General features: G+C 40.1%; 2 protein-coding genes across 4 annotated transcripts in view; one reads left to right on the top strand and one right to left on the bottom strand.

The window, feature by feature from the left end:
• Positions 1-7,451, top strand: part of LOC116690320 (SEC14-like protein 2) — a 21,790-nt gene extending 14,339 nt beyond the window's left edge. Inside the window, exons 10-13 of the mRNA XM_032517201.1 lie at positions 4,668-4,807; positions 5,372-5,541; positions 5,659-6,060; positions 6,312-7,451. Coding sequence (XP_032373092.1) covers positions 4,668-4,807; positions 5,372-5,541; positions 5,659-5,810 — 462 coding nt within the window. The 3' untranslated portion in view covers positions 5,811-6,060; positions 6,312-7,451. The remainder of the gene's footprint in view (positions 1-4,667; positions 4,808-5,371; positions 5,542-5,658; positions 6,061-6,311) is intronic.
• Positions 7,452-10,113: 2,662 nt separating this feature from the next.
• unc13ba (unc-13 homolog Ba (C. elegans)) overlaps positions 10,114-14,437 on the bottom strand; it is a 157,476-nt gene continuing 153,152 nt past the window's right edge. For all 3 annotated transcript variants that reach the window (XM_032517163.1, XM_032517164.1, XM_032517166.1), the window contains 4 exons: positions 14,280-14,336; positions 13,688-13,771; positions 12,816-12,975; positions 10,114-12,711 (listed from right to left, as the gene is read on the bottom strand). In XM_032517163.1, the coding sequence (XP_032373054.1) occupies positions 12,429-12,711; positions 12,816-12,975; positions 13,688-13,771; positions 14,280-14,336 (584 nt within the window). In that variant the 3' untranslated portion in view covers positions 10,114-12,428. The remainder of the gene's footprint in view (positions 12,712-12,815; positions 12,976-13,687; positions 13,772-14,279; positions 14,337-14,437) is intronic.

Below are 14,437 nucleotides of genomic sequence, written 5' to 3'. Positions count from 1 at the left end.
TTCCTTAGTATGTGCCATTTCTGAGTCTGTAGCTTTTGAGGAGGAGAGAGGGGGTGCAAGGTGGAGACTGGGGTTGTGGCCTTGACCAACGGCCACTTTGCTTGTTTGAAAGCCATGATGTCCCTCTCTCATGGGTGGAAAAAACAGAGAAAGGGGAGGTAACCTGATACTCAGATGGGGTGATCTGGAATCTTGCCCCTTATGACCTCATAAGGGGCAAGATTCCAGATCACCCCATCTGAGCTTTCATTTCCTCAAAGGCAGAGCAGGATACCCCATCGCCATTTCTCGCCACTGGGGGACTATAGGCAGGCTGGGGGAACTCATAGTAATGTTTAAAAAACTCATAAAGTGAAATATTCATACCATGGGACTAGGGCTGCACGATTATGGCCAAAAGGATAATCACAATTATTTTGATCAATATTGTGATCCCAATTATTCTAAAATAACCAAAACAAATTCTATTGTCACATGGGCTGTTTATAACTGCTTTCACATCTATATTATGTTACAATCTTCTCATGTTGAAGCACGTAACACACGTAAATGAAAATTATTATCTGAAATAAATAGCGTAGGATGTATATATATTTTTGTTTTCAACAATAACTGATTAAAAGAGCTAGGGAGGGGGGAGTGCTACTCACAGAGAGACGGCTGACTCATTATGAACGGGTCAAGCATGGGTCAAACGGCGGATACATACGTTGTGTGTATGAAATGTCTATATCGTCACTGCGCTGCATTTTTATGAACTATGATATTCTGGCCATGGGTCACATCTCTCGCCCAGGTCCAGATCCAGCAGGCTTGGTCTCACGCTATTACTCTACGAACTGAAGTTAACTTCTTCTGTGTTCTTTGCCGTTGCGGCCGCAATAGCAGAATTACCAGCGGAAACACTGGTACAAATACAGGTTTTCCCTTCATATTTAACAATATACAGCTGTGTTAATAACAATTAAAACTGTAGACAAATATCAGAAGTGTGGACCGGCGCTGTGCGGCCGGGCTGCGCGGAGAGTAAGAGGAGAGAGAGTAGGTGAGATCCAAACACAGGCACGGCTTTACAGAAGAAATGGGTCATGTAATGCAAAATTAAACCATATCCCTATAAACAGCATTGCAGCGGATGCGAGGACATTAGCACCGGTGCGTCCTAGAGGAGCTAACAGCTAACAGACGCTAACTACCACCGACTCGCACTGGTCACTGCTGTTGTCTGAAAAACAACACAGACGGGACAAAATGTTGCGTTTACTGGTAAACTGGTAAACCTTGAGACCGAAGTATGACCCACTGCTATCTGTTGAATTTTCAGTTACACGTTACTCTGTCCTCTGTGACTGTCTACATCTAGAAACTAAGCTGCGCGATGCAGGGAACAACTCGGACTGGCACATGATCAGACAGTGGTTTACGGAGTGGTAGATGCACTATGCAAAAAAACCCGGGGCGTTTTATAAAATGACACATTTAAAAAAAACGCTCAATCACGCAAATTTGATCGTGGGAAGTCAAAATCATGATCGTGATTAAAATTTGATTAATTGTGCAGGCCTACATGGGACCTTTAAGCCTTTTCAGCATGTGAGAAATGGCAAACGTATAAAGTAAATATTTAATTTCCTCTGCATTCTGCTTTTGTCTGATATGATTGAAACACTGAAAGTCTGTCCGGTAATAACAGCTGTTCTAGTTTTGACAGCTACCATTTTTCAGTCTGGCTTTTTAACTCTGCCTGTGGTCATTGCACCAACTTTCGATATGGTGTGTGCTTGGATTATTAGTATTTATGTAATGATTATTGTATTATTGAGTTAATTAAGAATTCCACCTTAAATGGGAAGTAGACACTTTGTCTGCTCTAAACAGAACAGAGAGTGAAATGAACACCAAGTAATAATGTATGTTTACCCAAAACGTATGTTAATTAAATCCAAAACATGTATTTCTTTGAGTGCTATCACTCAGCAGATAAAGCCACAGCTATTGATGGTTAAGATTTATCATGATGTCCCAGTTGAATGCAATGAACTTAAGACAAACATTCACAAAACTAATCAGCACATGTTGTCACTTGATTCTTTGGAATCAACTATTTGTAATTTTGCTATCCCAATAAAATTACACCAAAAGTCAATTTTCAGACAAAAGTACAACAGTCCTGCAATAGATTCAAGTCTGATTCCAACAACAGCTGATCAGCCCTCCTAAACAAAATAGGCGACAGTACACTTACTTTGGAGTAGTTTCAAACATTTATCTATTGAATCTATTTCCATAGACTTGTGAGTCCTGCTCTGTTGTTTTATTTCAATGGTTTAGCATCCTGTGCTTATGTAGTTTGTCAGCTTCCAGCTTTGCTTTGGTGAGAGATGGTTTGGCTAAATGCATGTTGTGCACTTGAAACTTTGTGGGTTAACATTTGACTGGCAAACTATTTTTTCTATGCGAGTTCCCACCCCCACCAGTTTTCCAGTTTATCACGGCCAAGCTAAAAATATTTAAAAAAACTAGAAGGGGACACGGAAAGCACAGACCTCCGTCGAAGCCATGCCCTATATTGCAATGTTAACGAAAGTGAAAGAAAACGCTTGTGCATCTGCCCAGTGACATGGCTCCGCTCCTTGCTTTATTGGGTTCTTTGATGGCCTATGCTACACGATCCACAATCTAAGTGTCATGGAAATCAGACAAAGTAGTTTTTCCATAATCTTGCTTACAGACAAACAAACCAACAAACAAAACCTGAACCGAAAATATAACACATTTAGACTACAAACAGGCCAAACTCAGAAGAGGTTCTCTATAAAATGTTAATGCTGCTCACATTGCCTGTGGCAAGGGTCCTGTGACACATGAATTAGCCAGTTCAATTACAGCAGGTCAATGACAATACATGGACTATTCTGGACTGGCAGAATGAAACAACACAGCTGCACTCATGCTGAATACAGTTTCTCTCTGCCAAACAAATACAAATATAAAAGGAATTGATGGAAAAAGGATGAAAATTGTGGTTTGCCCGGTTGCATTGAACAGATGGTTTGCCTTGTGAAATATAACAGGTAATGACCAAATTTACAGACAATCCACAGTGCATTGCAGATGATAAATGATAAAAAAGATAATAAACTAGTTATCCCTGCTGCGTCCTTGACACACTGCGTAGAAATGGCAAAAGCTCTTAGCTCGCAAGATGCTGTCAAACCTGGCTGTGTAGTATCGAGCAACAGGCGCAGAAAGCAGCAGCTTGAGTAGTTGCACACATAAGACAATATTCTAGACAAGATAACTGACGTTTGTCACTGTTTCTGTAGATAAATAATTGGGCCCAGGCGACATGAGGAACAGGAAGAGGGACATTCATTTCCGCTGCATTCAAGATTCAAGGAATTGAGATGCTCAGCCTCAAAGTGTTTTTTTTTCCTACCTTTTTTTAGTTTAGCTACCTGTGTGTCCTTGACATTGTACTGTATGACTTTGGTTAGAGTCAGATGAGAAGATTGGGACCACTCTCATACATGTATGTACAGTAAAAATGACGCTAAAGCCAAGAGACAACTTGCTTAGTTAAGCTTAGCACAAAGACAGCTAGCCTGGAGGTCACTGCAGGAAGTCATTGCGCCCAGTAAACAAATAGCCTAGTCCAGCAAAGAAGTTATCAGTAGATGGATTTTGTTACTATTGGACAGAGCTGTTTCCCCACGTTTCTAGTCTTTATAAGCTAAGTGATTTATGCCTTTAATAATTGGGCATTCATTCTTGGTCTAAAAATATTTGAACTTGTACCATACAATTGTTTGGAAATTGTATGTAAAGGTATCTCTTTGTTAGAGTTCAAATGAACACTGACATTTTTTCTGCATCTTCACGGGTCTTGTGATTATTGTTGTACAATACTTTGTTGAGTCATACAGCAAAGGATCCTGTCTGTTCTAAGTTGCAGGGATCTGTGCAATAGGAAAGTAACTTAGTCATCCAAGCTTGGTGATCGGCTTCTTTAAAAACAACTTTTGAGCTTTATGCATCTTGTATGAGGTTTTTCTGACACTTTTCCTCTTTCAAGTTCAGTCAAATCTCTGCACAATATATGTAAAGAATCAAAAATCAGGAGATGCCTGATGAAGGTTTTGCTGTCTAACGGACTATATCACAATGTGTGCGTTTTGTTCTTTTTAGTACTGTCCTCTCTGCAACGCTCGGTGACAGTTTCCCAATTACAGTTCTGTTACGTTTGACATTTCTTTAAGACTTTTAAAGAAGTAGTTTGACTTCCATTATAATAATACTAATCTAAGACAGCTTTGAAACAACTTTCTGAGCTGTGTCTGTCAACTGTAATGTATAATATTAATTAACACCTGCTGGTTTTAACTGACACTTAGGAAATCACTGTCCTCTGTTGGTTGGGTCATATACTGAACTGTGCAGTACTGGGAACACAGCTGATTGGTTTGTTATATATGTGAATAAACAATTGAAAAAGAAAACCCTTTTTTGTGCAAAAGATGTAAAATTACAAGCATTCAGACAATGTCACAAAGTTACAGTAAGTGATGCCCTTTTTTATTTCTCTTCCCCCCAGACTTTCAACATTTCATATAATTAACCTTTCTACACCCATATCTATAACTCTGTTCGCATGTTCTCGGCTGCAGATACACCACGTCGGCCCTGTTCCTCCCTCCTACTACGTGCGGGACCACGTAAAGGTGGACTATGAGCAGTGTATGACCGTCAGCCGAGGTTCCTCCCAACAGGTGGACTATGAGATACTCTTCCCCGGCTGTGTTCTCAGGTTGGATGCAACACGTTTTCTTACAGTGGCAGCAATGGTGTGAAAGATCAATTTGTTTTGGCATAAGGCAGAGTAGGGGAGAAAGACTGAAACTGGATGATTGAAACAGTTTTTAATTAAACACACATGCAATGTCAAAGTCTGGGATTGGAGAGAGTATTAAATGGTCTACTGAATAAGCATGACGTCAAACCTTTAGATGAAAAACACTCTTTAATAATCAAAAAGAATAAATGAAGTTTACTTTTGACTATCAAAAATTGTTTATCACCTGTAACTCAGTGATAAAAGGACGTAACAGGAAGGTATTTGGCTGAGCAACAGAGGTTAATATGTTCTATGTTTTGTCAAAATAATGTCTGTCTATGGTCGTTCGCACTCTGAGAAAAACTGGAATGTTCAATTCGTCCCGTTTCGTCCCTAATATATTCTTAGCTGTGGTAATATCAGGCCTAGTCCAATTAATTTATGATAAATGACTGACTTTAAGTATTTAAATCATCATTCTTTCAAATGTTGTGTTGTATAATTGATTTCAAAATATTTTTCTTTCCATCTCGGTAGGTGGCAGTTTGCCACTGAGAGTGCAGACATTGGTTTTGGGGTGTACCTGAAGGCTAAAAAGGGCGAATGGAAGAAGGCAGCTCAGATGGAGGAAGTCGTGCCCACTCAGCGCTACAACGCCCACTTAGTGCCCGAGGACGGGTCACTGACCTGTGAACGCCCAGGAGTCTGTGAGTACCCTAGTACTTAGCACACACTTGTGCTTAGAAGGCTTTATGATTATAACGTGTAAACAACATTAGATCTAGTTATTAGAGTAAATATTCTCTTACGTTTGTCTTCCCCAGATGTTCTCAGATTTGACAACACTTACAGCATCTTCCAGGCCAAAAGAGTCAGCTTTGCTGTCGAGGTCCTGCTCCCGGACCACTTGCAGTCCCCACAGACAAACGGAGGGTCCAAAAACCACGAGGAAGCTGAGGGCAACAGCCAATCATAACCAAGGAAGATGCCAAAATGCGTCACTTCCATGTTGTCAGATCAGTACAGTGTAGCCGCCACTAGTAAGCACAGCCCAAGAGACTTGATCTGAGTGTTTGACACTTTAATTATCTTTAATGATGACATTATTCACATGCTCTCCTTTTGGAAACACTTATGAAACAAAAAGGAGGGACATATAATATGGCGAAAGGTATGTGGAAGCCCCAATACACATAAGTTTGTGCACTTAGTTTTTTTTTTTCTTGGTTTGTGCTAGGCCTGCACGATTCGGGGGGAAATATGAATCCCGATTTGTTTTGCTTAGAATTGATATCATGATTCGCTGTCACGATTCTTTTTACCATAACAAAACAAAACAATATGCAGTACCAAACAGTTTGTTTTGGCACCTATAGCACATTGCACATCACCACAAGAAAATTTTAAAAAAAAAATTAAATCGTGAACAGGGTAAATCGAGATAGCGATTTCATAACGATTAACTGTGCAAGCCCAGTTTGGGCTAGGCGTCTTACTTCCAATCAATCAAGCTTAATGCTATAACATTCATAAAGAAAGGAATTTCTAAGGTTTGGTGTGGAAGATCTTAAACTTAACCCCACCCAACATCTTTGGCAATAAACTGGAGTGCCAACTTCCGGCCAGACGTCAACACCCAACATCAGTGTTGGACGGAGGTCATTCATATGTTCCCAGCGTCCACGTTGTAAGAAATTTGTAAAGGGCTGTCTTTGCAGTTCAAATGGCAAAATAATTAATGGAGATGGATCCAATCCATTTGGCCACGGTGGAGATGTCACTATGTGGAATGGAAGTCAAGAAAACTGTGTCCTCAAATTTGAGGGCTGTAGGCTTTATGCTGTAGGTGTGTGATTTCAACATAACTAACCCAGGGAAACGTATAGGTGAACATTTAACCTAGGAAAAAAACATTACTAAGAACACAAACCCTTTGAAAGGTCTCCTTAATGTGTCAGGTTAGAGGATATTGAGCTAGGGAACAAAGGACCCTGTGATCATAGAAACACTCCCATTGGACCTCACTAAAGCTCTTGTAGCTAAACACACAAATCCCTGCAGCTGGTTCCATAATCCTGCGGAAAGCCAGAAACCAGATGAGAGGAAGCTGTGATAGTTTTGGATTAATGCTCAGTTTTTGTCTGAGATATTTAACAATAACCTATGGGTGCAACGTTTGGGAGCCCACATACTTCTGGGCACAGAAAGCAAGTAGCAGCTTGATGTAAAGCTAGATACCTCAAGAGTATGTCATTCCAACACTTAGTAGTTAGCGCACCCACAAGTTTGAAAACTAAAACGTTAAAAAAAGAAGTCAGCTTACAAGACCACTGTAGTCCACTCCTCAACTCTGACCAAGGCTAGTGACTCAAGGCTAACATTGGGCCCTGCTAGCATAACACACCCGAATCCCGAAACCAAACTGTTGGCAGTCGAGATCAGTGTGGGTAATGTAGGCACCAGGTTTTGACAAGGAAGATGATAACCTTTCTATCATCAAGATTCATATCCAAGTGAATCAACTCAGTGCTACCACATCATGCTTGAATGGCAGCATCATGGAGTGTAGCCACCACTCCCATTATAAAAAAAAAAAAAAAAAAAAAAAATTAAAAAAGAAGAATAAAAATTGGTACCACAAAATAAGAATAGTATTTAATTCTCTATGAACAAAATAAGTAATATAAGAATAGGCGTGTTGCCATTTTGATACTTGAAAAAAGAAATCTAGAAAATACACCACTCGTCCTTTTCCTGCTTTTTATTATTAAAATAATGGAAATATAAGATCACGCACTGAACATTCCTCATAATTACACATGGAAGCTTATGGAATACGTTGTTATGAGTTTCTAAATTAGGTTTGATTAATCTTTTGAAAGCTCCGTTTACATTTATTGTCCATACCTTGACATATTAGCAATGAGCTTTCACATTTTCAGGTAACATTCCTTTAAATACGCTTTTCTTCATTTTCTAATTTACTTTAAAAATAGGTTGAACAAATATTTATTTCCTAATAGCAATATATTTAAATCTATATCAAATACACAATGTACAGTATTAGATAATTTCATGTTAACTTGTTTGCAGTGGATGCAAAATAAAATGTTAGTATCACCGAACAATAAATGAATGTAGATGGGGAAAATTGCCAGAATGGATGGTTATTCACATTATTTTCATATTGATAACAGTACTGACCGACTGTCACAAGTCCCAAGTAAAGAAAGTAAGCTTACTGTTATGGCCATAATGTCTGGATTGTCGAAAGTGTGTTTACTTTGATAAAGATCTTTCACTTATGATAAAGATGGCCTGCTATACATTTACATAATTGTAAGAAATGTAAATAAACGTTTGCGGTACAATTTGAAGTTTCTTTTTATTCTTTCCTTTTTTCCTTTCATTTTGAGAGTTGCAGGTTTGTCATGAAACATCATGACACACATCTCTTCCACTCCTAAGTCTCTCCCAGCTCCTGTTGAGTCATTATTTCACCAGTTTTATTTCAAAGGCAGTCGTGCTGACTGTAATATGAACACACGAGGGAGCGCTCTGCCCAGTAGGAACAGTATTTAAAGCATTTTTGTGGATTAGCAAAGCTTCAAGTAAAAGTATGGCCCTGTTCAACACAGGTGTTTCCAGTTACTGCCAATTTGCTTTGTTAACAAATAACAATGATATTGTAAAGATTTTCCTTGTGGATAAAATATATGAAGAGGCACTTCAAGTAAAAACAACAACTAAAATAAATACAATTAGGATAAGACACAAAAGCTCCACAAGGGCAATGCAGCCACAAACACATATTAAAGCAAAAATAGTTTAGTACAGTGTTGAGTGAGTTAGACTTAGAAAGTTACATTCATTACTGGGTTGTTGTACTCACCCGTCTGAAGACATTCTGCGTCTTAAGGAGCGCAAAGTCCTCCACAATCTGCTCCAGGATTCAACTTTAATCCAACTTTAAGTTTAAAATAACCTGTCCACTCGACCTTTCTGGCCCAGTATAACCAGTATAACCAGTCCACTCAGCTTCTCAGTCCCAGTGTAACTAGTTCACTCGGCCTCTCAGTCCCAGTATAACCAGTCCTCTCTGGCCCAGTATAACCAGTCCACCGCCTCTCATCCAGTTAACCAGTCCCTCTGTCCCATATAACCAGTCCACCTCAGCTCTCAGTCTCCCGTATACCATCCTCTCTGGCCCAGTATAACCAGTCCACTCGGCCTCTCAGTCCCAGTATAACCAGTCCACTCGGCCTCGCAGTCCCAGTATAACCAGTCCTCTCTGGCCCAGTACAACCGGTCCGCACGGCCTCTCAGTCCCAGTATAACCAGTCCACTCGGCCTCTCGGTCCCAGTATAACCAGTCCTCTCTGGCCCAGTACAACCGGTCCGCTCGGCCTCTCAGTCCCAGTATAACCAGTCCACTCTGGCCCAGTATAACCGGTCCACTCGGCCTCTCTGGCCCAGTATAACCAGTCCACTCGGTCTCTCAGTCCCAGTAGAACCGGTCCACTTGGCCTCTCTGGCCCAGTATAACCAGTCCTCTCGGCCTTTCTGGTCCCAGTATAACCAGTCCACTCGGCCTCTCAGTCCCAGTATGACCAGTCTACTCGGGCTCTCAGTCCCAGTATGACCAGTCCACTCGGGCTCTCTGGTCTCCGTATAACCAGTCCACTCTGTCTCTCTGTCTCTCTCTCTAAATGTGTGGCGGAGCTACACATTTGACTCTGCACGGGCGGTGAGTTTTATTTTGGCAGGATTGTAGGGAAAGACTCATCCCTGATTGGCTGGCCTGATATTCTTACCCTAACCGTAACCAATCCCTCTCCTCTTGCCTAAACATAACCAACCCACACCACACCAACACAGTTTACATGCTTCGTCCTTGTTGCATTATTCACTAAGATCATTTTACACAGATTTCTGCAGTTCAAACAACTTAGCATTGTAGTTGAGAACGTCAATTTTAACAGCCAACGTATTAAAAAATAGTTTAAATTGGGCTTGGGCTCATAATTACAGTTATAATATGTCGGGCTGGGCTTGGACACAACGTGCACAGGCTTGGGTAGGGTTGGGCTTGATTTTTGGGGCCCGATCTAAGCTCTAATAAGGAGGAGGGAGGGGCGATCTTGCCTAGATTTGTTTGAAAATACATTGAACGTCAACAAGAAGTGCTGTCACCCATCATTGCCTAGAGCACCTTTAAGGTCCTGAGGAAATACTGTAAATTACTGTAAGTGAACAGACAAAGGACAGGAGCCACTGCCTTGATTCATAAATATTATATGTACAAAATATAGTTACAAGCAGATTCAAGATATGTCACATTAGAATGAGACTACTTGACATACATTTGATCAATCTTTATATTTCACAGTATACATACATGAAAAAGATCACAATTCTAGTTGACTTTGTGTACAATAAATACATGCTATGCTCGTAGGCTTATTTTTATTTATTTTTACAAACGTACATAGTTTTAAACACAGTGCAAGCATTCAGTTGTCACTACAGCTGTGGCCATTGTAAAATACAGTGTAACCTACTGGGGACAAGCATATTCTCAGTTTAATAAAGCATAATCAAAGACAAAACTCTAAACTAGTTTCCAGAATTTCTTATTTAAATTATCCAAAACAGATCCTGTTCAGTTTGTAGCCGAAGTGTATCCACTTTCAGCAAACGTGCGGTAAGAATTTGGACATCTACAATGGCCACATCTGTCCGCAAACAACCCCCGAAAAGAGAGCTATTTGAACATGGCTCGCTGAACACTTGCGTTCCTTGGCACATAGTAAACATACAAGAGTGTGGATCAAACCCAGTTACACATAAGTCAATAACAACCTGTCTGCATTGTTTTTTTTTTCTCATCCAGGTCCACGTTTGTAGTGTGCCTAATGCAAAGACACCAATCAGTTGTTCATAAACATATGATTGGTACATTGCGTGACTGGGCATGCATGGCAAGGCTGTGGCATCTGAAAGACTTTTGTTCTCATCCAATTTAAAACTGTAAAAATCTTAAAGGTCCACTGCTGGTCCGCCATAAAGGTGTTCACACTATTTAACCCCTGAAAACAGGTTGTAAACTTTTAGATTGTTCTCATTCAGAGCAGGTTGACAGTGTTCACAGTCACAGTTAAACACTTGGCAAAACGGAAGAGCTTCATTTCTGCTCCGTCCAGAGAAGCTGCACTTTGTCCGAGGTCAGTCAGATCCGTTAAACTGGACTGTTATACCCTTAGTTCTTTGCTTCTGAAAAATAAATAAATAAATACATAAATAAATAATAAATAAATCTATCCCTTTTTACTTTACAAGTCAATGTTGTAGAACTCATTCATGTTTTAAGTCGGTGACTTAGCTAGCCAGCTTTTTTAATTTTGTTTTATTTAAGGCTACACAATTCATAAGGAGTGTGTCATCTTTCTTTATTTTTAAGGTTTTAGATATTGAGTCTGGAACAAATATTACCAGACATTCATCACTATTGGGCAACACATAATCATCTTCTTGTTTTGACAGAATGTACCTGTCCTACAGTATATTACTGCATAAACTCTGCAGAAACACTGCCATTTTATTCACTTTCTGGAGTGACATAGTCTGACTACTTCCAAAGATGCATCAGGGTCTCAGGTGTCATTGCTGTGAATCAAAGGCTGTGACCCATGATATGCGTTGCACTTTGGACCATAAGATGTTTTAATGTCGCTCTTTTTGCTGAAGTTCCATTGGTAATTGGTATACCGGCCTAAATGTTTCATACAAATTAGAGGTCATGATAAGTATGACATTGGTTCATTTTAACGTGTTTTTTGACTCAAATTACCATTTATTTTGGTAAAACAGTGTTGGGATACTATAGTCGACAGTGGTTCCGATGTCACAAGATATTTCTTAAAGTTCGAAAGGCCTCACAGGCTCAAACAGTACAATAATCTAAGATTACTTCCTCCAACTCATGCCATAGGTATTTATCATCATTAATTCAGTGCCTTATTCACGTCTTTTCATACTGTCATGTAAACAGAGACTCAAGTCCATACATTCCAGTGAATCTATGTTTGGTAAAAAAAGATGTGGATTAGCAGCTGTGATGACCAACAGATTACAGATTCTGTTTGCTACAGACGACCAAAATAGTCCGTCATCAGAATCATAAGATGTAAGAAAATGTCAGTAGTTTTTCTCCAGTGAAGTAAAACAATTTTTGACCTCTGAGATGGTGATTTAAATCCATATGTCACTTGATAGTTATGATATGTTGAGTTGCCTAGTATGTTTTTTCTTTTTCAACATTTTTAGAAAGCATTTGCTTTCAAAATGTGCCCGTTGAATTAAACAAGTTTCTTTTCTAAACGTGACAACCAGTCAACTTGCTTGTGTCTACTGTGTCTTTGAAAGAATCTCCTTCGCGTTAGGGTGCCTTAGCAGTCTGTGTTTACTGAGGATGAAGATGACAGTGCTCATTAACAACAGACAACGCCACGTAGCCCTGACTCTAAACCATGACCGTGATCCATGTCAGTTTCACTTATTCCAACAAGTGATGATCTTGAGTCAGTGTCTCTGCTCATCTGCCCTCCTCCGCAGGACGAATTTCAGATTTCAGCTTGACGAACTCCTTGGCCACCTCGTCGGCAGGCCGTTGGGACAGGATCCGCAACACCGTCAAGCCCGTCTCGTCGGTCTGCATGCGTGGCCCCAGCGGACACCAGCACACGCAGCTCTTGCGGTCAGCGACGTCACGCAGCTGAACCACGGCCATGCCGACCACCCGGTCCGCCCGACCAAAACAGTAATCCTTTACTGTCGCCTGGAGCTCGTAGCAGTCTGGGGATTCCTTCCCCAGGACACTACGAGGCAGAAGGGGAAATCAAAAATCAACCTCTAATTTCACGAATTCATTTTAGCTGTAAGTGCTCAATTGGAGCTGTAAGAGCTCTGATTTCAAACTCACAACTGGAAAGCCTCGTTGAACTTTGGCGACCAGCTGTTGTTCTTGGATTTTGTGGTGAACTTGCGCTTCTTGTCGGCCAGGAAGGGACCAACCATGGAGACGTCCACGAAAGGCCGGAACATCCCTGATGTCTGCCATTTAATGTCATTAACTGCGATGACTAGATGAAGAGAGAGATAGAGATTTAGTGTGAATGATGGTGCCGTTGGATGTACCATCACGTGTGTGTTGCTCTATGTTTGTTTATTTTTATATACTGATGTTCTTATTAGGTCATGTTACCACCAGTTTGTTAGTTGCTAGTGGCCTGTTTAAAAGTTTGGGGGGCCTCACAATGATAAGTGGAAACATCTCTTCCCTTGCTTCTATATTTAAAGGACCATATTAGTAATTTACATGTAATTTATTGGCAGTACAGTCTGTTTCAGTTTATTTTAGTAAGTTAAATTGCCCAGCCCTGAGACTCACGCTTAGGCAATCACATTACGTCACTTTTGTTCATTGTTATTTAAACTGAAAAATACCTTTCCAAATGAGGAATCTTTTGAAAGGGCATTTCCTTGTTGATGCTAAATATGAGTCAAATGTTGTTAGGAAAAAGTGTACCTTGAGGTGAGGTTGTCACATGAACTTTGTTTTGTTCCTAATATTGTTGCTGTTGCTTCAGATGTTAGTTTAAGAATGAATGCAGTAATACAAGGTATAAACACTGTACAGTGGTACAGCGGTATAGTGGGAAAAAATATGCAAAACAACTAGTACGATCCTTTTAAAGGTGTAATTCAAGAATTAGGAGGAGGTTAGGTTTGGGACTGTATGTACATCAGGATTAAATTGTAAATGTTTTAGCATTTTGAATTTAGGAGTTTCACCTTTGACAACAACTTTGCGTTCCTTCCCGAGCATCATGTCGATCTGCAGAATGGCCTCTCCGATGGGCTTCTCTATCCCAGAGCCTGCCGAACACAACCACCACGTCAGAATCTTTAAACCTGACTTTCCGTTTTTTCTTTAATTCATCTTGATCTTCTTTGTGCTTCAGTGACTTACTTTCTTATCTTATATTTCAGTTTTCAAGCACACTAAAATGTACTTTTGTCACATTAAAGACACTTTTATAGTTATGGTGGACCCAGCCTTACCACTGTAAACTCTGCAACAGGAAATATCTATATTAATCAAACCTGTTTTTGTTAACAAGGACATCTTAAAAAATAAAAAATAAAATAACTGACTCTGTGCTTTGTCAGTGAATAGTTAAGCAGCGTTTTGGTGACTGGTGTTACCAAAAAGTACAAAGACTAGAAAGTTTTAGTATATTTTCATAAATGTCAAATATTCAGCGTATATGGTGTTCCTCCAGATTTCACTGAGGTGTATTTTTCTACAAGGAATACTACAAAGAAGCTCCGTGGTTCCCTGTGGAACCCGGGCGACCCCTAATTCAGAGTGTAGTGGACTTACCCCTATCAGGTCGAATCTTCTCATTGCCAGTTATTCTGATGCCCATCCCATCATGCACTGAGGAAAGATCACAAAGGTTTAGGGCCTACAGAATATACTGTACATGCAGTGTGTGTGTGTGTGTGTGTGTGTGTGTGTGTGTGTGTGTGTGTGTGTGT

The sequence above is a fragment of the Etheostoma spectabile genome, chromosome 5 (genome assembly GCF_008692095.1).
Source record: "Etheostoma spectabile isolate EspeVRDwgs_2016 chromosome 5, UIUC_Espe_1.0, whole genome shotgun sequence".
NCBI classification, from domain to species: domain Eukaryota; kingdom Metazoa; phylum Chordata; class Actinopteri; order Perciformes; family Percidae; genus Etheostoma; species Etheostoma spectabile.
This window is presented reverse-complemented; position numbering and strand designations above follow the sequence as displayed.